The sequence below is a fragment of the Protopterus annectens genome, chromosome 9.part0, assembly GCF_019279795.1.
Source record: "Protopterus annectens isolate FY-2018-M chromosome 9.part0, PAN1.0, whole genome shotgun sequence".
NCBI classification, from domain to species: domain Eukaryota; kingdom Metazoa; phylum Chordata; order Ceratodontiformes; family Protopteridae; genus Protopterus; species Protopterus annectens.
In genome coordinates this window covers 719,243,069-719,267,624 of record NC_056743.1, presented here as the reverse complement: position 1 = coordinate 719,267,624, position 24,556 = coordinate 719,243,069, and the positions used below count along the sequence as shown (strand labels likewise).

Here is a 24,556-nt window from a genome sequence, read left to right as displayed (position 1 = left end):
ATTCTACCATACTGATGTTTTTACTGAGCAATATATTTTGTGTCTAATAGAGATTGTACTGCAGTGGCATTTGTAATCCGAATGGTGGTTTTTGTGTTTTGTGATGTCAGTTTTTGAACACTAATTTAACATTTCTTTGTCCCTTTTTATAAGAAAGCATCACAAAACAGTTTGTTGGACTTGGTAGAAATTTAATTCAAAATATTAATGATTGTGTTCATTTTTTCTAAAAAAAAAAGAGTGTGCAAGTTCCATATATTTATTTTGTTGATTATGATCAGTGTTACCTCATCTTTCTGTAGCACTGCTGGAATATGACTGATGTTATTTCTTTATCTTTCTTTCTTTCTTTATTTTTTGCTTATGATTGAGATAATGTTTACTGCTTTAGAAGTGCAGGTTTTTGGATAGTTACAAATGCATTTTTTAAATTAAGAATTGTAAAAAAAATCCCTTCGCCCCTGTACTTGATATATGGATACAGGTGTCTCAGTTTTTTTTTTTTATTTATTTGCTTGATAGCCAGGTAGATCATCTGGTAACCATGAACCTTTTCAGCTACAAGCGGAAGGGTAAATGCACCATATTTGGACAGTTGCCAGGTGGGAGAAAATTGGAGTACCTAGGGATAACCAATGCAGACATTGAATCTCAGACCTCTGAGCTGTTAGAGATCCTACTACTGATCCACCTTGCTGTCCTGCAGTCTTATGAAAATGTCAAAAAGCAGCTGTGTTGAATATAGTAATGCAGGACAGTCACATTGATAACTCAGTATTTCACGCTAGTATAATTTTATAACTAATTATGTGCACTATTTGATGAATGTGATATTTGTGGATGTTCTTCATATGGGTCACTGTTACATAAGTCATATATCTGCTTTAATGGTTAAATCCCTTACATAGTTTAATACCTTTTCAGAATGTATCTTTCCACAGAGTAATGTTACTGACTTTACATGATGTTGCTAGGCACTCCATAATTTTAAATAATGTAGGATTATAAGACTGTGCTTATAATTTAATATAAAATATTTCAAATTATTTGATGCATTAACAATGTTCAGTCTCTTGACATTGAATTAACTCTGTCTTTCATTTGGGTATGTTCAGAACATGAATTACATTCCTGGTTTCTTTCTTTGTATCTCTATTTTTTTATTTATTTTTTTTATATATGTAAGTTGTCATTGCAATCCATTTTACAGTTACTGTAAAGAATATTTTATAAAGGATTGTAGAAGTCAAATGCAGCACTTGTTTCTGTCTTCTACTTTCTGTTGTCATTATATTTGTAAATTATGCAATAAATATTTAACTCTACATATAAGCTCTTCGCTTGTAACCAGTATGTTACATGAAATGTTGTCTTGTCATCAAAGAACCTCACATTTTAGAAGCTCAAAGCTGACACAGAATATTGTCCTATTACCTCACACCTTTCCCAAACTCTCATAGAAAACTACTTCACTGTATTACTTTTTAAAATTATCTTGCTTACCATTACATCTCCCATTTGCCAGCTAATATCCAAGTGAAATTGCAAATGTAGAACTCTATTGTGAACTGACAAGAAGCAGATATTCCAGTTATCTTTAATCAGTTTTATTTTCTTACTTACAACCTTTTTTTGTTTTTGCCTGATAGGTTATTGTGATAAACGGGGGTGGATCACTGTTTTGTTCTCTAGCCGCTGTTCTCTGTGATCCAGGAGGTAGGTGACGGAACATTTTATGTCCTAGACTTTCTCATGTTACCCATGAGCTTTATGTTTTACACAGTGTCATACTGGAGTCTTTAGGATGAGTTAAAATTTGTCCTGCCTGGAATATTAAGTAAGATACTGTGACAAAAAAGAAAGATATGTCAGTATTTTAATATATGTATGTATTTTTTGTTTCTAATTTTTTTTTATTTAACTGTAGCATTTGTTTTCAGCAGTATGCTTGAGTAATCAAGTAATACCTGGATTGAGGATGCTGAGAATGGACAGAAGGAGCAAAAGTGTTAGCAGATGGACAGTAGATGGCAGGAATGGAATAAAATGCAGTGTAGTATAGTAGACACTGATGACGCACAAAAGGAAAGTTAATGTTACTTTATACTGTATTACATCAACTGCTTCAATTAATTCAGTGCTCTTATGCCATTTTAAAACAATAAGGCACAAGTAACTTTCAGTGCCCCCCATCGATTTTTTTTTGTACTAAGAGTAAGTGCATCTCAACCACACATCTACATCTTAGAACTCTGCAGTCTATAGGCACAACCATGCTCTAAGGTTTTTTAAAATAGAGACAATTGTTAAAATTACCTGCAAGCGGGGAGGGGGTGGTCAACCCCCTGCCCCTTCTTCAATTATGCAAAAATGCAAAGTTTGGTGTGATAAGTATCAAGTATCCTAGGATTTCAAAAGTATACTTCAATTCTCAGCTAGAGCGTCTTCTGTGTGGAGACATGCATGAATGGGCGTACCTTCGTTGAGGGTTGCGCATCAGAGCTGGCAAGTCGGCACGTAAAAATGTGCTGCCAATCATTAGTGGACCGGAGTTCCGCTGTGGCGACCCCTAACCGGGAAAAGCCAAAAGACGCAACAACTTTAATACATTTAAACATTTGTTTCAGAATGCAATTATTTTTTCATTTAAAAATAGATTTGGTCCAAAATGCTGAGTGATAACTTGTCAAAACCCCATTTTGTCAAGCTTAACCCCTGTACATCACATCAGAAATGGTTCTTCTCACAGTTCTCTGCAAGCCCCAAATCCTATTGCCTCCCCATTAATATAAACCTCCTTTGGGATCACAGCACTTCCAGGGAAAGAGGGGAACTCAATGAAAAGAGAGTATGATACGCTTGTTCTCAGTAATGAGGACTGCTCCCTTTTAAATATAAATAAATGTTTGGGGATTTACAGTATACATGAATCCCCCTTACAAATCAAGCGTTCAGTACACATGACAGCAGTGAGCAGGGGTGCCTACAAGCAATGTGCTGTAAAGAACTGAAATGTTCAGAAGGCAGAAAGAAGCAAGGGTTATAGTCACTTAACATTGCTAATGATAAGCCACACAGCTACATGAGCACTGTTGGCAAGTATCCAACCATAAGAAGCAATGCCATCCACCAGCATTTATTAAGAATGTGACAAAAACATCACTTTTATAGGTTGGGGACATCAGCCTGTGCTCAGTTGCAGTTTCCACCACCTGTCTTTCTTCTTCCTAACCACAGATGTTCCCTTTTTCCAGTTCACTGTTGAAAGAATAATCCTCCTCAGTAGTAGACCTTTCCTTATCATAGCCTATCCACTCATTCGACTTCCCAGCCTTCTGCAGCCACTTTTTGCTATGTCTGATGGTCAGTGTAACAGGTTTATATAAAAAAACTGACTTTTCAGAAAGCTGAATTTCATATGGTTGCTACCATACGATCAAATTTCCAAAAAGTCAAGCAATATACAAAAAACAAATCTGTGTTTTTGCAGAGGAGGGCAAGACCCCCTGCACCCCACCCTTCAAATTATATACACAGTACCAACTCTGAGATCGTACTGCAGTGAGGAAAAGGAGCAAATTATCCAATCCCCCCCTCACTCTCTCCTCCTTTGGCTGTCATCTCTACTGCTCCCTTTCTATTCTACTCTTCGTCCCTTTAACTACTTTTACACAGACTGCTCCTGGTCTGACCTTTGACTTTTCAGCTGTAATCTAACTATCTATTTCACCCTTCTCATTCCTCTATCCTCTCCTTTCCCTCTAGCTCATAATCTCCCCATATTTCCTCAATCTCTTCCTTTCTGTACTACCTCACCTGACAAGGTTTTCTCCCTGTGACTTCCGGTTTGAACCTGCTCCCCCTGTACTCCCTCCTTCCTTCCAAGCCCACTTCACTCCTCCCACATAGCCCATTTCCTCTCTTACTCTATATAGTTCCCTCTCCTAAATTGGCACCATCTTAATTTACCCAGTCCTGCCCCCGGCTGCTGTGCTCCCCTGGCTCCAGCGTCCACACCTAATAGTAAGTCTGTTGGACTATTCTGCTAATACAGATACTCTGACTTCTAAATTAACTGTCTTGAACTGCGATATTCATCTAATGGTTTTCTGGTGTTTTGTGCTTGCCACTATTTAACTTCCTGTTTGAATTTGTGATATTTATCTACTGGTTTTCCCGCTTCAAGCACTTATTCAAGTAAGCGCTTGTACGCGGAACTTGCATTAGCCCCACCAGGGGCTTGTTCGATGGTCGTTTTTTGCTTATGCTTCTGTATTGTTATCTACTGCGAATTGGAAACGCTAGACAGAGATATGTGCATGCCACTGATGTATAGGCTGTTCTGAAATGTAGTATTCATCCTTGTTTCCCCATTGCTAACGCTTGCTTAAGAAAGCGCTCTGCAAGCGGAAATTGCATTTGGATGTGTTTGATAGTCGTTTCTCTGAAACTATTCTAGTACACTACAATGTTACCTAATCAGTACAACTGGGATAGTCTATGATGTTAAACTAAAGCAGCGCACATTGTATAGTCATCTGTATTTTGTGAGTTCTACCTAATGCAACTTGTAAATGCTTGGTTTACTCTAGCGTGTAACACGCAGTTGAAATAGCTGTTTGGGACTGTAAATGTTTAGTTTATTCTAGCGTGCAACACATGGTAGAAAGACCTGCCTGGAGTTTGCTTTGTCTCTCAAACTATCTCCAAGCTTGATGTTCTCAAACTGTAACCTTTTTCTTTTTGGTTTGTTCTGCTGGTACACTAATGTTGCTCTCGTCCCTTTAACTGTTGATTCCTTCCTATGTTTGGTTCAACAGGAATCCTGATGCAGTCGCTTGACTAACACAGTGCTTGCATGAGGATTTTAACTTAGCTGTTGTCCGCACATTTAAATTAATTCCAACTGTCTGGTCACTGAAATCACCTAGCGCATTAGGAACTGTTATCTCAGTTACCTTTCTGTGCTTGGCTGTACCATTAAGGTACTGAAAGGGCGTAACTATTTCTTATCATAGCTGCCTGTTACCTTAGTTGCAAGTTTAGTTACGCAAAATTTAACAATTGTCTGCTTGTACCCTCTGGATGTCTGCATTGCCTGCTTAAACATTTCTTTTCTCTCCTTGTATGTTCTAGCTTGGGCTCCTGCCTTCCCTGCCATAATCTCTTGAAAGTACCCACCTGGACACCCTGGCTAAGTACCACCAATAATCTGACAATTCCAACCAAACCTGAAAGGCCTTACCGCTCCCTGAATACCATTCACTACAAGGATTTTTTTTTAAATATAAAAGTATGTGTACTGCTCTAACACTAGGTAGTAGTTAAATTGATAATAACTAGGTCGCAGTATGCTTCCCTGCTAGGACAGCCAGCAGCCACAACTCCCCCCCTCTTTGCTGCTTGATTTTCCTACTTTACCTTATAATTATACCCCTATCCTGACTGATGTTACCTCACTTTACCTGATATCCCCCCTTCAGACCTCTACTGCATTAAACTGACTATCCTCTAGGTGGTGCTCCTCTACCTTCTTACTGTCCCCACTTCTATATCCTCACTCTCCTTTCTCCCCTTTACAGCCCCCCGACATCTTTCTTCTATTCTCTCCACTGTCCCAGGATTACCTACCATTCTTCGCTTTACAAACACCCTTTCTCTGTCCTTTTTTAAGCCCCCTACCTTCTGTCTCTGTCCTTCATCTACATATATACATACCTCTTCATTTTTCTCAGTAGTCTTTCTTCATCCTACACATCTCTGCAAAACTTACCTTGACTATCTCTCTTACTGATAGTCTTCCTCACTCTCTCCTCCTTTGGCTCTACACGCTCCGTTCGCCCTGCGGGCTCACTCTGCTCCCCTACCCTACCCCCAATTCCCACCTGCCCCCAGCACCTCTACATTTATTCCTAACATACCCCTCCTACCAAATATATTATCCAATCACAGTCCTCCTACTATTACCCCTCCCCATATTATTTCATCAAAGAATACTCCTCCTCTTATTTCCCCTCCCACTACTACTCCTCCCACTCCAATTCCTACATCTCTATACACTCATTCTTCCCCTGTCCTTGTCCACAGTTTCTAACTCTTCCCATCCACTTCTACACCTTCCCTCCTCAACTAGCATATTAACTTATTTTACTCTTCTCTGTAGATTACCCCACCCTTTCCAAACATGCCCTACCAAATCCCCTTTACTATCGGACTCCCAAGCTCCCTTCTCATCTTACTAATACCTCTGTATCTTGCTACTTCTTACTTCCATAAAGCTCCCCCATTCCTTCCTCCTACTCAAAATATCCCTAACACCCAAATACAATCTTTCCTACTCTCTCACTTTCACACCATATCCTCCTCCCTTATTACACCCAACCTATTGCACCTTTTTATCCCAAACTATTCTCTACCTCAACAAAAACTCTCTCTCTTAAACTTCTGCTAACCCCAGACAAATACCTACTATACAAACCTTATAGACTAAAACTTATCACCTGTAATGTCATAGCCTTATCTGGAGACATTCATCCTAACCCTGGCCCTTGCCTCAGCACAAACTACTCCTTCCCTCCACCCACAACAAATAACACCCCCCCCTCTTTCCCTTCTCCACCCACTTCCCCTCTTAGCACTCTTAAGATCTTCACTATCAATGCCCAGAGCCTTAACAACAAATTTCACCATGTACAAGCCTGGATTAATCACAACCAACCCGACATCTTAGCCATCTCCGAAACCTGGCTAAAACCCCATATTACTGACTCTGAAGTCTTACCTCCTGGTTACCACATCCTCAGAAGTGATCGTTTAAATAAAAAAGGTGGAGGCTCTGCTCTAATCTATTCCAATCTTCTCTCTCTAATTCCTCTTCAAATCCCTACCCCTAAATTAAAAAATTCTGAAATCACAGCATGCCTTCTCCATTTGAATAAATGTAAGAATATCTGCATTATTTCCTTATATATCTCCCCTGGCAACAATATCTCCACCCTTGAAGATATTCTACACTGGGCCTCAACTGAAATAAAATACGAAACCTACATTCTAGGCGATGTCAATATTGACTGGAATAAAATCAACACGCCATCCCCCTCACTATCCATTAACCTTTACAGCTTCACCCAAGTAATCCTTTCAACAACTCGCCCTAACAAAAACCACCCCCCAGGGTCCATCATAGATTGGATACTAGTCTCCCATCCAAACAAAATCATTCCCTCTGGCACCATCCCCGACACCTTCAGTGACCATCTCCCTGCCTTCATCCATCGATCATCTAGCTCCATCCAACACCAACATCTCTACATTCAAACTCGTAACCTCAGCAACTTCAACCCCTTAATTTTTTCTTACATCTTTAAACAAATTAACTGGCAAATCCTAAACACTCTCCCACTCTACAATGCTGTAGAGCATTTTAACTCTGTCTTCCTAAATACTCTTAACTCCCTAGCCCCTGTAAGAAATATCAAATCAAAGCTAATTCTGCTCCTTGGCTGACCAAAGAAACTAAACAAATTATGTGTCACAGAGACAAATCCTGGAAGCTCTTTCAGAAAAATAAACTGTCCTCTGCCTTGCTCCAATATACCCAACTCCACAACCAAAAAAAAACTTATTACCAAGAACAAAAGAAACTACTATAATAAACTTCAGTCCAGCAACAATAAGAACCCAAAACAATTCTGGAAATTGGTCAACTTCCTTCTCCATCCCGGATCGAGGAATAATCCCTGCCCTGACTCTAGTTTAACTGACAGTGAACTGAGCTCCCATTTCAACACCTTCTTTACTAAATCCATAGCTAAGCTAACTAAAACATTCCCAAATAAGAATCCACCCAACTCCCTCTTCACAATGCCCAACAACCCAAATAACAATCCCCTTAATTTCCATCTCAAACCTGTTTCCACCATTTTTATAAAAAAGCTTCTATCCAAACTAAAGCCATGCACTAATGCCCCTGACAACATACCCTCCTCCTTCCTCAAACATGCAGCCGAAGGTATTGCTCGCCCAATTAGTATTCTGATTAATAGATCCTTAAATGAGTCGTACTTACCAAAACTCTGGTGTTCAGCCTACATTCTACCTCTTCACAAAGGAGGCAAAAACACCACTATTTCTAACTTCCGCCCCATTGCCCTACTCTCTCCTATATCTAAAATTCTAGAAAAATGTGCCCACCACCAACTTCTGCTTTATCTAATTCAGAATCCCCTTCTAACACCCACCCAGCGCGGTTTCTGTCATGGCTACAGTACCATAACTGCCTTACTATCCTTCCTAGAAACTGTCAATCAAGCCCGAGACTCTGAACTCATTGTATCCACAGTACTGCTAGATCTTTCTAAAGCCTTTGACACCATCTCCCATACACACCTTCTCCTTCATCTCGCTAACCGTAATCTCTCCTGTAATACTCTATCCTGGTTCTCCAGTTACCTATCTGACAGATCTCAAGCTGTCAAATGGAAGAACTCCTCCTCTTCCTTCTTGCCTACACCTACTGGCGTTCCTCAGGGGTCCATCCTTGGACCCATGCTTTTCAACATCTTCATAAATAACCTTCACACCGTCATCCCTGACACCACGGTCATCCAATACGCTGATGACTCTACCTTGATCTGCTCCGCCCCCAACATTCCTGAACTACTGACCAAAACTCAAATAGCCTTTTCCACTACAGAGAACTGGATGCACCAAAACCACATTTCCCTCGACTCCAATAAATCTAAAATACTAATTTTCCTCCCCTCCAAGGTTTCCTCCTTAGACAAAAACACTTTCAATGTCCTAAGCCAAACTAACACTGCTATAAAAGTGGTCCCCTCTGCAAAACTCCTTGGCATTACCATAGATGAACACCTCAAATTCGATCTTCACATACAACAAAACATAAAGAAAACCCACCAAAAGCTAGTTATGATATATAGGAACAATCATTTTTTTTCCAACTCCTCTAGGCATACCCTGGCAATCACCTACCTCCTACCTTCTCTTCTATATGGAGCCCCTCTTCTAACCAGTCTGTCTGTTACCAACACCTGTAAGCTCGAAGCTTGCTATAATAAGATCTCTAAATTTGCCACCAAATCCAAAACGTCAGCTCACCACTGCCTCAGCCTACAATCTCTGAACTGGTTAGAACTCCCTAACCACCTAGACTATCTGCAACTAACCACCGCTCACAAGTTAATCTTTTCCCCTGATAAATGCCCAGCCTTAAAGAACATCCTTCCTCCATACATCCAAAACAGATCACTGAGATCTGAACACCAAAACCTAATCTCCATTCACAAACCCAAACGTCCCGCTGGCCAGCTCCTACTCTCCTTCTCTCTAGGTAAAAAATGGAACTCTCTCCCTCCTTCACTTAGGACTATACCCAACACTGAATCCTTCAAGACCCAACTTTTCCTACACCTATCTTCCAATTGGAAATGCTCCTGCTTTCACCCCACATAAATTCTAGGGATTCTCCCCACTGCTCCAGTATATTGTCATGCTCATTCTTATTCCTCCAAAGAACCAGAACTATCAGACTTTAATTAACTCCAAGCATATAAATATTGTAATCATCTGAAGAGCTAAAAAAAAAATAATTTGTTTGTGTCTTTCGGCTTTTCCCGGTTAGGGGTCGCCACAGCGGCACTCCGGTCCGCTAATGATTGGCAGATGATTTTTACGTGCCGGCTTGCCAGGCCTGACGCACAACCTTCAATGAAGGTATGCCCATTCACTCATGTCTCCACGCAGAAGACGCTCTAGCTGAGAATCGAACCGGACAGTGTATTACTGTCAAAAAAAAAAAAAAATTTCTATTGTTAAACTGTCTCGATGTATATTGCACTCTGAAGTTCCTGAATGTATGAATCTTACTCTTGTATTTCATTATGTAACCTTTATTGTATTGTATTACTCATGGAGCTTTTCTCCCTGGGCCTCCACTGAAAATGGGCACTTCTTGGCCCAGTGGACTTCCCCGGTAATCAAACTGAAAATAAATAAAAATAAATAAAATTTTGGTAATTAGTGGGATGCACAATAAGTAACATAAAAAGTGTGGGTGAAACTAAGAGTAGTGTCAAGACTGTGCAACTGCAAGAAGGAAGGGATGTGTGTAGGGAGATAAAGCAGCCAGCCAGGCTAAACTGAGAGGTAAGAGCACACATCTTTAGAAGAGTAAGGCCTATAGTGTTATGAGAAGTGAGGGACAATTTAAAAAAGGAGACACAAAAGGCAACACAGCTCATCTGGCAGACCACAGCATCTTGGGAGGAGAAGATGGGGAGTATCGGTAGCACTGTAATTAAACATACAAATACTGGAGATCTTTAATCTCAGCCAAAAGGAAATACTGAGTGTAGAGTAATTCTTGGTCATTTATTTAATAAAATGTATTAAATCCTTTACTGATTCCTGCTTTTCTGTATATTACCGCCTAAAATATTACAAAGGCATTTGTAGTGTTATTCATCAAAACACATTCAGAGAGTGACAATTTGTCAAATACAAATAGATGAGACAGCATTTGCTCAAAAATTAATGGCAGCACAGCAAAGTACTGTGCAGGGACCGCTCCTCCACCCCACCAGTGCAGAGGGAGCTTTCAGAACATTGTTGTATATTAGAAACAGAGGAGCTCTAGGAATGCAACATTTTTTATTATAACAAAGTCTGACATGACAGCATCGGCAGACTGTTTTGTTGAACCTGACACTGATCAACAGTTTGAGTACTGTTCTTGAAATGTGATACCTGAACAGGTTGGTAGTTGTTTCTACACCTGAGGGAAACTAGCCATTAATTTTTGGGACATGCATGACCATGGAAACGACATTGCAGACTGTTAACATAGTATACTATTATTATTATAACCAAAGGTTTGTATAGTCTCATGGCTGGAAAATGTACAGTACAGTCTTTTCACTTGTGTAGTAATGGTATTTCAAGCTGCTTACACCTTCTTTCATTTGATTAATATATTCTGTCAGCAGAGAAATTTAACTGGCCTTTCACTGGAGATTGCTTTACAGGTTAGACAAATGGGAAACAGTCAAATGGTTATGTTGCAGTCTTCATAGCTACCACTAACCAAATAACTGTACTCATCGTTTCTGTATCTGAGTGCTGTCTATAGGACCCTACAATACATTTTTGGAATCAACATCTTTTTTTTCCTTTTTCTACATTTAATTTCATTTTGAGACGTCAAGGCTATGTTCAAGTTTGTATCCTTCATTAGAGCATCTTTTGTCAAGAGCTGTGTGTGTGTGTGTGTGTGTGTGTGTGTGTGTGTGTGTGTGTGTGTGTGTGTGTGTGTGTGTGTGTGTGTGTGTGTGTGTGTGTAAGAGAGAGAAGCAAGATATAATTTATTAATGTAGCTAGAATTCCTTTTGCTGTGTAACAGTGAAATAACAGAGGTATACCCATTCAGAAAATGATTATTTTGGGGGACAGAGACAGTCTGTATGTGTGAATGCAACTGGTCATTGAACTGACTTGTCATTTATAGGTTTATAGGTTAGTACCAGGCTAACTGCCCTTGTGAACCATTTTAAACATAGCCATTTATCTCATATGGTGCTTAAAATTAACATATCCCTTTAAAGTTTAGATTCACGTACTCTTTTCAAGACCTGTATGTTTGTATGTTTTACTCTAGTGATTATTACTAGATCAAAACATTGAAGTTTGGAGGGGAGCCATGTGTTTGAATAAATAAATAAATAAATAGGAGCTGCCTCTGTCCATTTAGTTGTATGGGGGGAGAGGCCTTGGAGTACATTTCTAATATTCTATTCATTGATCCAAGTTATACTTGAATGTGATCATGGATGAGCTTTGTTTTTTGTGCCTGGGGATTCTATTCCAGAGCAGCGGTATCCTGTGAGAGATATGCCTGTCCCTCCAAACCATTCTGTTAACATTGCAGAAAAGTTTTAGTTCCCTGAACTGAGTATTTCTGATACTAGCTGACTTGCAGAAGCAAATTAAACTCATCAGTGATGGGTCAGAGGAAGCTTTGTCTACTAGATGCCTCTTGGCAGTCTGAGACCAAATACAGAGATAGGGCTTTGAGGTGGTCCACGTAGGACATATTGTTTAGGTCTTTTATCCTTTTTTGTGAGGTATCTCTGTGGGAGTTCCAGTTGTTGCATGTGCCTGGAAGGATATATGCCAAAAGAGACGTTGTACACAATCTGTTGACTTTTGACACAGTCTCCGAGTCAGACATAGTAGAATAGCCAGATAAACTAGAGTTAGACCCTAAACAACATGCTGGATTGCCAACTGGCTCACAGGTAAGATGCAGGAAATCAGTGTAAGAGACGTTACCTTTACACAGAGACCAGTCACTAGTGGAGTCCCTCAGATTTCTGTGCTGGGACCTCTCCTGTTTGGCATCAACTTCTCTGAAGTAAAAGCCAGAACCAAAGGACTCTGGGTGACTAAGTTTGCAGATGACTGCTGTCTAGGAACATTCATGGAATTCTCACATGGCTTGGCCATCCTGCAGGAAGGTTGGTACCAAATAAATAACAGGTTCCAAAATCATTGATGGAAACTAAATGCCAAAAAATGCATAAAGGTATGACAAATGTCAGAATGAGCAAACAGCAAATAACTGCATTCATTCATTCATATACACATTCATTGTTCCTTCCATTCTTTTCATTTTTCCATTAATTCAAAATTGTCCCCAGTTTACAAGTCCACTAGCTCAGTTCAGGACATCGTGTTAACTGCATCCATGCATTCATCTGTTCTTTTCAGTCATTCATTAGTTCAACTTTTCCCCCAGTTTACAAGTTCACTAGCTTAGCTTTGGGCATCATGTTAACTGCATTCATTCCTTCCTTCCTTCATTCATTCTTTCAAATTTGAACTAGTCTTGCCAGTCCATGTAGATGCAGTCACATGGTTGAGTCACTGTTGGAGTGAGGAAAGGGCTTTGATGTTGTACCTCACAGGAGATTAAGGCAAATTAAGGGGTACAGTGTCTGGATCAAATAGTGATGTGGTTGGGAAGCTAGCTGGCTGGTTTGTGGCAGGCTGTGGCATGTGATGGTGAGACTCAGTGGAGGAAAGCTGTTTACTGGGGTAGTAAGGAGGCTGGTGTTAAATCCGGTTCTTTCTGAGTACAGTAAACTCTGTTAACCGGAACTCAAGCAACCAGCACTCTTAAACAACCGGCAAAAAAAAAAAATCGAAGAAATACAGTACGATTTTTATGTGTTGCAGTTTCTGCCCCCCCCCTCCACAAAAACATACCTTATATTTTTAAGAGTTTTAAAAAGGAAGATAGGAATACATTCCTCTCTCCCCAACTTGAGAACAGGTCAAACCAAACAAATAGTATAGAGTACAATATTAGGCCTATTTTTAATAGTAACTGTCAAGCAACCAGAAACTACAGATCTGAAGTAGGATGTTCATTTGTCAGCAACCTGTGGGTTACGGATCCGATATCGGATCCGAGCCGGCAACTTGTTTCAAGCTAATGGATCCGAGCTCCAAGCTCCTCCCTTCACCCATAATCCCCTGCTAACCCTCCATGACCTCAGATCTAGTTTGCCACGCTTGTGGATTGCTGGATCTTTTTGAGCTCGTCAGCTAAGTGAAAATTTTACTACTTGTATCTGTACTTTCCTGTCAGAATTTTCTTTTTTAGTTAAAATTAATCAAGTAAAAGCGTGTAAGTGTTAGGCTCCTTATTTTTTGATCTTTAATTAGTTACCCCTCCCTTCGCTGGTCGTTAGTGTGTGAGTGTGTGTTGCGTTTCTTTTGGGGCCTGTTTGTGTGTGTGTGTGTGTGTGTAGTTGTTTAATGGCTGAGGCCCCAAAAGCCATATTTTCCAAATGTACCGAGTGTGGCCATAAGCTCTCCCCGGCTGATGGCCACACTCGGTGCGTTCGGTGCCTTGGGGTTGAACACCTTACCTCAGGCTGTACCATCTGTGCAGCGTTCAACCCCAGGGCACTGAAAGAGCGGAGGTCGAAGCTGGTCCTGGCGGGACTTTTACCCCCGGACTCGGCTTCGGCCTCCGCTAACTCTGCTGCTCCCGTGGCTCCACCTAAGCCTGTGGTCGCTGCCACTCCTGCCCCCCTGCCTCCGTCCGGGACTCAAACTCCCACTAAAGTGTCGGAGGACAGGGAGGCTAGGAGGGAGAAACGGAGGGAGAAGCACCACAAGCGGCGGGCCGAGACCTCTGTTTCGGCCCCGCCAGCTAAGCGGGCTTCTCCCTCCACTGCTTCTAGATCTCCTCCTCCTCAGCTCCGATCTCCTTGTTTCTCCACGGGGCCCGAGGAGGAGGAGACCTGATCTCCGTCGAGGTCATCGAGGCGGCATTCCAGGCCTGCCTCGGTGGCCTCTTCGAGATCTACTTTCAGTTTATCCGATGCAGACTTGGACCGGATGATGCGAAGATTCATCCAGGCCCAGCTGCAGATGGGAGTGCTCTTGCCTCCCCCCCCCCCCAGGGGGGGAGCTCGACACCCTTTTTCCACCCTATTGCTCCTTCTCCGACCCGCTATCCGGGTTCGGAGCGTTCGGAGCCGAGCAGCGTTGGAGCCGGGGGTGGGTCGGCACCGACAGTACTTGGTACTTCGGATCCGACCCTGCCCTCGAGCCTGTCGGATCCGACCTCTCGGAGCCGTGGTCCGAGCTTCGGATCCGGGGGATTCAGTGAGCCTTCGGCTCCGTCCAGGTCGGAGCACACTGGTCCCTCGGATCCGACGGTCTCGGCGCCGGCTCCGATCCCTTCATCGGATCCGAGTGGGAGCCGACTTTCGGATCCATTAGAGAGTGGCTCTCCCTCGGCCTTCGATGTTGTGGAGAGGGCTCTGTTGAGAGCATCCGGACCCCCGGTCCTTGCATGCGCTCCTCCCTGCACTCCCTCTCTGCTGGGCCAGGCTGCCATCACCCGGCCAAAGGGACAGCCTGCTTGGATGTCACAGATGGTTCCATTGGAGCAAGATGTTGCTGGCGAGGCCTCCTCGGACAGTCCCCCCGAGGAAGCTCCCCGTAAGCATAAGTGCAAAAGGAGGCACGTGGACTCCCCTGAGTCCTTAACCGAGGACACGGACTTGGAGGAAGGGGAAGGCTCCCCAAGATCGCCCCCTGAGGATGTCTCCTTTGGAGACATCATGGAGATGCTGAGAATCAGAGGTGGGTGGTCTGCCCCCAAGTCTTCCTCTGACGAGTCCGTGTTTCTGGAGGCATTCGAGGCAGGCCTGTCTACCTCTTGGGTGTCCCCTCCAGCCAACCCCCTGGTGGACCTCATTACCACCAGGGTGTGGAAGGATCCGGACACCGTGGAGCCAATACCGAAATGCCCAGATAGGATTTTTAGCCCCCCCTCAGACCGATCACATTGGAGTAAGGGGCCCCCCGTAGATGCCATGTTGATGGCGGCAGCCACAAAGAGGGAATTGGCTCAGGAGAGCCCCTCAGTCCATCCACCGAGCAAAGAGTCCTGTTTGATGGACCGCTTAGGGAAGCGAGTCTTTAGTTCAGCGACCTTCTCGGTAAGGTCTCTGAACTATATGGCACATGTCATCAGGATGCAGCGGGATCTTATCAAAGAATATGCTGCATCCCCCCCCTGAGTCCATGTCGGAGGATGACAAACAATTGTACTCCACCCGAATGGCCACTCTGAGATCGATTTCAAACACCTCTATGTGGCTATTATCCCACGCCACAGAGGGAGCCGCTAGGGCTAGCGGAGCAGGCCTAGTCATGAGACGTCAGGCCTGGCTCCGTCATTGCGATTTTGCGGAGCCCTTTAAAGCATCCTTCGCAAACGCCCCTTTCGATGGTTCTGCCCTATTTGGCAAAACAGTTCGCGAGACACTTGTCCAGAGCGAGAAGGACAGGAAGACGTTGTCTGCCATTGGAGTCCGCTTCTCTGCTCCCCAGCGGTCCTTTTCGGGGAACCAAAAGGGTCAGAAGAAGATGTGGTTCCGAAAATCACAACATTCCCAACCATCTCAGGACAACCAGTCCTACCATGGCAGAGGTGGACAGGGAGGACGCCGCCCCAGGGGCAGAGGGGCTCCAAGAAACTTTGGGTCCAGAGAACCTTTCTCAGAGCGGCCCGCGCAGCAGCCCTGAGGGGTTGCCCGGCTGCTCCACTCTGGAGGCAGTCGGGGGGCGCTTCTCGAAACACCTAGCGGCATGGGAGTCCATCACAGCAGACCGCTGGGTGCTTCGCATCATATCCAGAGGGTACAAAATACCAATACTCCATGTCCCCAAATCCAAGAACCTCCCCGATGTACCACCCGATCAGAGGGAGGCAGCTGCAGAAATTCAGCAGCTGCTAAGAAAGAGCCATCCAGCCCATCCCCCAAGACCAGCTCGGATTAGGGTTCTACTCCAGGTTCTTTTTGGTGCCAAAAAAGATGGGGGGACTTGAGACCGATCCTAGACCTTTCCCGCTTGAACCTGTCAGTAACCAAGGAAAAATTCCGGATGGTTACTTTTCAATCTATTCTCCTCCTTTTGAGGGAGAACGATTGGATGTGCTCTATAGACCTCAAGGATGCGTACTACCACATTTTAATGGACAAACGATCCAGGAGGTTCCTTCGCTTCCGGCTGGGGGCCAGTCACTACCAGTTCAGGGTCCTTCCCTTTGGCCTCACCACAGCCCCCAGGGTGTTCACCAAGGTATTAGCAGTGATTGCGGCTCACCTGAGACTCCAGGGAATACAGGTCTTTCCCTACCTGGACGACTGGCTCCTGACCGCACCAACAAGGCATCTACTTTGCTCAGCCAGAGACTTCTTTCTCCATCTAGCCCCACAGGTAGGCATTGCTATCAACGTCGGCAAATCTCTACTGGCTCCAACGCAGGTCATAGAATTCATAGGTGCCAGAATAGACACCAGAGATTTGCGAGCCTTCCTAACTTCCGAGAGAATCTGGAACTTACAACTTCATGTGCGGGCTATCCTCCATGCAGAGGCTTCACCAGCGGAATTGGTCCTGAGGGCACTAGGCTCCATGGCGGCAGCGATTACGCTCCTTCCATGCGCCTGTTTGAACATGCGGGTACTGCAATGGACTCTGCTAGTGCAATGGTCCTTTCTATCCCTTCCTCTCCACCATCCCATTGCTATCAGCAAGGCTTGCAGGAGGGCGCTACTATGGTGGCTCCAAGCCTCGAACTTCCATACGGGCCGTCCCTTCTGCACCTCTCCCCTCTCGCCACGGTGACCACGGACGCTTCCCACCTCGGGTGGGGGGGCATTATTCAGGCAGGACAGTCCAAGGCACGTGGAATGATACAGAGACCTCCCTGCATATCAACGTTCTGGAGATGAGAGCGGTGCTGTTGGCATTGCAAGCACTTCAGGGCTTCCTCCCCACAGGAACGATTGCAATTCAGTCGGACAACATGTCGGTGGTCTGGTATATCAACAAACAGGGGGGAACCAGATCTTACCCTCTATGCCGCGAAGCCATGAGAGTGTGGGAATGGGCGATCTCCACCAACCGCTTTCTGATTGCAACGCACATTCCGGGGAGGACCAACATCCTAGCGGACAAGCTCAGCCGCACCCTTCTTACCCCGTACGAGTGGTCTCTCAATCCTCTAGTAGCGAAGCAGATATTCGCAACATGGGGGCAACCCTGCTGCGATCTTTTTGCATCTCCATCAAACACCAAATGCAACAATTTCTTCGCTCTAATCCCCCCTCCAGGGGAAACTCCAAGAGACGCTCTGGTGCATGCTTGGCCTCCCGGTCTACTCTATGCCTATCCTCCTCTATCACTAATGATACAACTCTTACAGAAAGCCTCGCGGTTGGGGAGCAAGATGATTCTCATTGCCCCATTCTGGCCTCGGCAAATTTGGTTCCCTTACCTGTGGTCTCACCTTGTGAATCACCCTTGGATTCTAGATCCCATTCCAGATCTCATCTCCCATCCATCGAACTTACCAACTCCAAACCTGGACAATCTGAAACTGACAGCTTGGTTGCTCCAGTTTCACTCCTAGTTAGGACTCCCGGTATCTCTTCACCAGTCAAAGCCAATCCTCGTGGCAGCGCATAAGCCCTCCACCAGGAAAGTGTACCACAGTAAATGGAAACATTTTTCCATCTGGGCAGAGCATCACGATCTAGATCCCTTTATGGCTCCTCTTCCATCCATATTAGACTTCCTAACTGAACTCTTCAGGAAGGCGCTAGTTGTTCAACTGTCAAAGTGCAATTGGCAGCCATATCACATTACCATGTGGGACATGATACAGGGCCCTTGATGTCGGCCAAGTTGTGTAAAACCTTTCTCAAGGGCACCTTTTTACTTAGACCCCCGGTAAAGGAAGCCGTACCCCCCTGGGATCTTACATTAGTTCTTCAAGCCTTGACTGCTCCACCCTTTGAACCCGCTGCTTCAGTAGATCTCAAATTCTTGTCATGGAAAGCAGCATTCCTTGTAGCCATCACTTAGCGAAAAGAGTATCGGAGCTTCAGTCTCTCTCGGTGAAGCCTCCTTACCTGATCTTTCACCCAGATAGAGTGTACCTCAGGATCAATCCCTCCTTTCTTCCCAAGATAGCATCAGAAACCAACATAAATCAATCCATAAATTTACCGGTTTTCTTCCCTAAATATCAGAATAAGGGAGAGTACAAGCTGCACTCATTAGATGTTCATAGGCAGCTTAAACTTTTTTCCCTTTTTTTCCCTTTAAAAAAAAGCGTTTGCTTTTTTTTGACCTGTTTGTTTTAAAACCCGGACGCCCCAAAAACTTTATGAGCCAAAAAATTAAAAGCCAACCCCCACAAACCCCTTTCCTTGTTCCCCATTGGCCCCTTTTAAAAAGGAATTCCCAAACTTTCTACGTAAAAGGTCTTTCAATCCTCTGGTCCAGCGGTAAATTTGGGGCCCCCTTGGGAATTTTAAAACTCCTCAAACACAAACAACCCCTTCCCCCAAAAAATTTCCCCTTAGGAGAACCCCAAAGCCCTGGGGCAAGCTTTCCAACCGGTACTCAAACCTCAAAAACCAAAATATACAACCTTTTACAAAGACCCCCCGGGGACAAAAAACCTTTCCAAAAACTCTGGAATTTTTAAAACCTGCCTAACCGGGACCCCGGAACACCCACCAACCCTCCCCAAAAAAAAACCCACCAACCCAATGGCCACAAAGCCAGTGTGCCCAGTCCACCCTTTGGGTTAAAACCCGGTACCTTAAAGGGTACCACCCTCGGCACCTAAGCCCTCCACCGGGGAAAAGGAAAGGGTAGGAAACTTTCGGGCGGGACCCACCACTAACAACCCTAGGTCCTCCCAATCCAAATTGACTCATTTTTTCCCAAGCTGGTGTAATGATAAAAGCCCCTGGACTACATAAAAACCATGGGAGTCATGAGCAGTAGCCCAGGCGGAAAAACCCTTTTCCTGAGACCTTTCCCTTCCCCCCGGTAGGAACAAAAAACCCCGGGATCTTTCAACAATTGTTTAAAGGGTTGGGTGTCATCAAAAACCTGCCTGTAGCCTTTTCTTGCTGGAAAACCACATCTTTAGCCTTCACCTTCACGGGTTTGGAATTTAAAAGGCTTTTGGGTACCCCTTATGCTTTTACCCAAGGTCAAAGAAAACCCCACCTCCTTTTTCCCAAGGATAAGAAACTAAGATAACACTCAACCAAATCTAAACTTCGTCCCTAAATTCCCCAGAATGGAGAACACGATATTTTTCAAAACAGAACCTTGTTAACTCCAGACCCCCCAGCACACCAGTTTCCTTTCCTTTTTCCCCCCAAAAACTTGGGAAAAAAAAAAAAGGGGGGGTATCTTTATTCCCCGGATCCCAACCTCCGGTTTCAAGCCGAAGACAAAACCAAAATTTTCCTAATTTAAACCCCCCTTCCATTTTACCTGTAAAAACCCCCCCAAAACCACGGGCCCCACTTCCTTTAAATACTAAAATAAAAGGTTTCTAAACACTTTTTTGGGCAAATTCCCTTTCCCAAAATGGACGGGGCATTACCGGGGCCCCCCCTGCCCAAAGGTTCCTGAAATAAACTCAAATCTATAAATTGTTACCATTCCCACAAAGAAACATACTGGATGATCTTTCCAACATCCTTCCCCGCCCCGGGATCCCCCCTGGTAAGTTAGAAAAAACTTTTGGATATTAATCCGACCACCCGGGCCCAGAAACAGGAAAATTTGGGGGGAAATTTACCGCCCAACCGAAAATTTCGCCCGGCCTGTGGAAATCGCCAACCCGGGTTCCAAAAAGAACTTAACCCCCTTCGGGAAGGGAGGATATGAAACCCCAAAAAAAAACCCAAAGACCCAATCCCCAAGGAACTGTTGGTGGAACAAAACAATTTAAATTGAAAAAGTTACATTTTGGAAAACCCAAAGGAAGCTCTTTGATAGATTAGCAAAAATACGGGCATTTTAAATGGTAAGGCCAGTTTCCAAAAAAAATTAAGGAAAAAGGAAAATACAAGGTTTTTTTTTTGGGTTAGGAACCGGGTAACCCCCAGATATGTTTTGAAAGCCCAAAATGAAAAAATAAATAACCCGGGAAAATTCCCAAACCTTGTAAAAGGGGCAGTGAAACCCAAGGGAAATATTTTAACAGATGTGCTGTTTCTGGAGGGCCAGGAAAAACTTTCTAAAAGCAAAAAACCATAATGGGAAAAAAAGGGTCCGGCTAACCCCTTTTTTTTAACCCCGGAAAGTTAAACCCAAAATAAAACAGAGAAACCTTATAAGGAATGTAAAGAGTGGGGAAGTGGTAAAAAATTGGTCCTAAACATTGGAAACATCCCATAATTGATCCGGGAAAGTTTTTGGGGACACATCCCCTAAAAAATAGGGGGGCCCTAAGAATGGTTTCCCCCCATTTTGGGTTTTGGGAAGGGAAGATGTCAAACCCTTCTTTTCTTTGAAATTTTCAAGGAAATTGGGGGGAAAGGGTGTCCAAAGTATTTGGCCTTTCAATTATAATAATGGTTATGTAATAAACCAGTTAAATATAAACCCTTAGGCCTGAGGTTGGCATTTCTAACAGCCCCCAACAGGTTGTTCGGAAAATGCAAATTCCAAAAGTTCAGGGGTAACAATTCATTTTATTCTTTTGGTAATATTTCTTTACAGGCAACCGGAAACTCTGAAATTCCTTTGTTTGAAAGGGGGATTTTATTCCCCGAAAACATTTCCAAAAGGTTTCTGCCCAGCCTTGGTGCCAGGGGAGGCAACTATTTGCCAAAATTTTGGTCATCCTTTTTGGAAAAAAAGGGCCCCCTTCCCCATAGGGTTCCTTTAAATTTTAAAGAATCTTTTTTTTTTCCCTTGATGGAATTTCCTAATTGACACCACTAAAAAGGGGTTTAAAAAAACATTTTATTTGCCCACCAATCAAAAGGGGTTCACTCTAGACGGGGAAAGGCAGAAACTTACTCATACCCTATCAGGCCCTTTGGTCATCCCCTTTTGGTGAAATTTAAGACAGGGGAAATGGGATTTTAAAATCCCTACAAAATCAACTAAAGATCCCAAAATTTTTGTTAAAGAAACTCCTCTTTCGGGGATACCGGGAGGGCATTTTCCTGAATATAAAGTTTTAAACCCCGTTTGACATGCTTCAAAATATTTTTGTTTTTGGGAAAGACAAACCTAGAGAATAAATAGCATCTGGGGGACAGTTTTTTCCCGAGGCTTTATCGGGAATTCCGTCGGTAGGCAGAGCCACATGATTTTCAAAGGAATTTTTTGGGTATTAATTCAGGTTTGGGAAAACTTCGGGAAAAAATTTAGAAACCGAAACCAACCCAAAAGGAACATTTAATAAAAGGGTGGAGGAAAACTCGGCTAGGCTTAAAATTGCCTTGGCCAAAGCCTTTAATTTAAAAAAACCCTAAAGGTTTTTCAATAAAAAAGGTATTTTTGCCCTTGGGGGAAAATTAAAAATTCAACTTTAAAGGGGAAAAGTAATAAAATTAAAATTGTATAAAAATTTAAAGGAAAAATTTTTTTTTTTTCCAAAAATTTTAAAAAAAAGTAATATTTAAGTATTTTTGATTTTTTGAAATTTTTTAAAAACAGGACTAAATTTTCGGGTTTTTTTTAAAACCCTTTTATTTTTTGGGGTTTACAATTTTACATTTTACTGTGATATTTAATATTTTAAAATTAACATTTAATTCTAAAATTTCCCAACTTTGGCTTTAATTTTTATGTTTTTTTTAATTTTAAAAAAGGATTTTCATGTACTTTTTAAATTATTTAATAAATCCTTTCTTAAAGGTTTAAAAAGGCCAAATGTGAAGATAAAGGTTAAATTTTATTTATTTTTGAAAAATTTTGTAATATTCAATTTTTCCGGTTTAAATACTATTTTAAGTATTATAAATAAAAAATTTTAATGAATTTCTGTTATTGGCTTTAAACATTTTTTTAAAAACATGGTCCCTTAAATTAAAACCATAAATATAATTATTTTAAAAAACCTTGGGGAAACAAAAGATTAAACAGCCCCGGGTTTAAAATTGCTGTGCCCCTTTCTGTAGGGATTTTTTGGGTGGAAAAACAGGGGTTTTTTAAAGAGTTTCACAAAATTTACACATAAAGATAGGGTTGGGCTGAACAAAAAACGGGGAAAATAGTAAACGAGTTAAATTTTATGGTTCCACAGGTTGAAAAGGGTAATTCGGGGGCGGGATTTACTTTTGGGGTTTTCCATTCAAAGGGTTTTTGGGGGAAAAAGTTTTCTTTTTCCGATCCCGGATTTGGTAGGACATAAAGAAAAAAAAGTGGTGGAAAGAATTTAATAATTGGGGAAATTTAAAAAAACCCTCAGTTCAAATTAGAAAATTTTAAAAAAGGGGGTTTCCGGGTTTTTTTTAAAAGGGAAGGCCCAAAGGTTTCAAAAACTGAAGGGGGCCCAAATTTTTTTTTTGGGGATGGGAAAAAATGCGAAGAAGAGTCATTTTTGTTATTTTAAAAAAAGGCTTTAAGGGCCAAAGGGAAAATTCTTTTCCCCCAAGGGAAGTTTTATTTTTTTGGGGTTATTTGTCAAAAATTTTTTTTTGTATAAAAGCCTCCTTTTTATAAGGATTTAAAACTTAAAATTTTTGGGTTAATGAGATTGTAAAATTTTTCCCTTTAAAAAGACCCACTTGTGTTTAAATCATGCAAAAATTTTAAAATAAAATTTGGAAAAGTACGGGGGAAAAGGGTTTTTGTGGGGAAACCCTTCAAAAAAAGGCCCAAGAGGAAGAAAAGGGGTTTTTACTAATAAGTTAATCTTTGTGAGAGTTACCCCCTAAATGTAAAAACCCTATTTTTATCCCCGGTTTTTTGGTAAAAAGGGAAAACTCAAACCCTAAAGCTGATTTTCTTTGGAGGGTTAAAAAAAAGAGTTTATCCAAGGGAAAAAAAAAATATTTTTAAACAAAAGAAAGGGGAATCAGATGCATGTAATAGTTTCATCAAAATTCTGAAAGTAGTTTTGGGGTTTTATTTAAAGTTTTTTGGTTGTCCCTTTAAAAATTTTGGGTTTTTGGGGGAAAAAAATTTGTTAAGGAATAATCACAGTGTCTGTTAAACGAATGGGGTGTCCCAGATTTTTTTCCAGGAAAAGTGGGTTGGGGCGGGTTTTTTTACCCAAATGGAAATTAGGAGATAAATTGGTAAAAAATTTTAAAATTTTTTAACCTTGTTCTTGATAAGATTTAGTTACAGAAAGCATGGAATTTATTTTTTTTAACTTTGTTAACGGGTTATTCAAAGGTTTGTGGTTTTTTTAGTGGACCCCCGAAAAAAGTAATATCATTTCTAATACGTTTATTACACGGGTTTGGGGGAGAGTTTTACTTTTTAAATTTTTTAAAAGTTAACTACAAAAATTTAGTAGGGAAAATCGATTAGAGTTTTAATTTGTTAATCATAAAGGAAGTTTTTTTAAGATGGGAAAGCCAAAAATAAAATTAAAAGTTTTTTTTGGATATGCTGGGAGAGTAAACTTCTAAATTTTTCTGTATAGGTTTTAAGTTAAATTTTCCTTTTTTATAAAGGGGGACATTTGTTTGCGTACTTTAGTAGGGATAGGGGTTTGGAATCTCAAAAAGGGAATGGGGGTTTTGGTTATTCCAAGGCAGGCCTAATTAAAAAGGTTTTTAGTTCTTTTTAAAGTGGGATATGTGAATTGCAATCAGAATTTTTCCGGCTTTGAAAAAGTTTTATGGTGTTTCCCCAAAATTTGTACCGGGTAAATGTTAAGTATTGAATTGCCTAAGGCTTAATAAGTGTTAAAAAAAAAAGGGGGAAAATCAAAATTTATAAATTGGTTCCCATTGTTTTTAAATAAAGAATTAATTAACCTTTTTAGAATTTTAAAGGGATTGTAATTTTTTTTGGATTTTTACGTAATTTTTAAATTTAATATTAAAACCCTTTTGTCACAGAACTTCCAAATCCATCTGTTAAAACCTTTTGATCACTTGCGTTTTAGGCTATTTAAACTAATTTTTACCTTTTAAATCGGGGGGGGGGCTTCTTTTTTCGT

At 42.0% G+C, this 24,556-nt stretch overlaps 1 protein-coding gene across 1 annotated transcript in view; it reads left to right on the top strand.

Annotated features, from left to right (window-relative positions):
* LOC122810579 (1-aminocyclopropane-1-carboxylate synthase-like protein 1) overlaps positions 1-24,556 on the top strand; it is a 790,733-nt gene that overhangs the window by 296,281 nt on the left and 469,896 nt on the right. Inside the window, exon 7 of the mRNA XM_044082158.1 lies at positions 1,650-1,716. Coding sequence (XP_043938093.1) covers positions 1,650-1,716 — 67 coding nt within the window. The remainder of the gene's footprint in view (positions 1-1,649; positions 1,717-24,556) is intronic.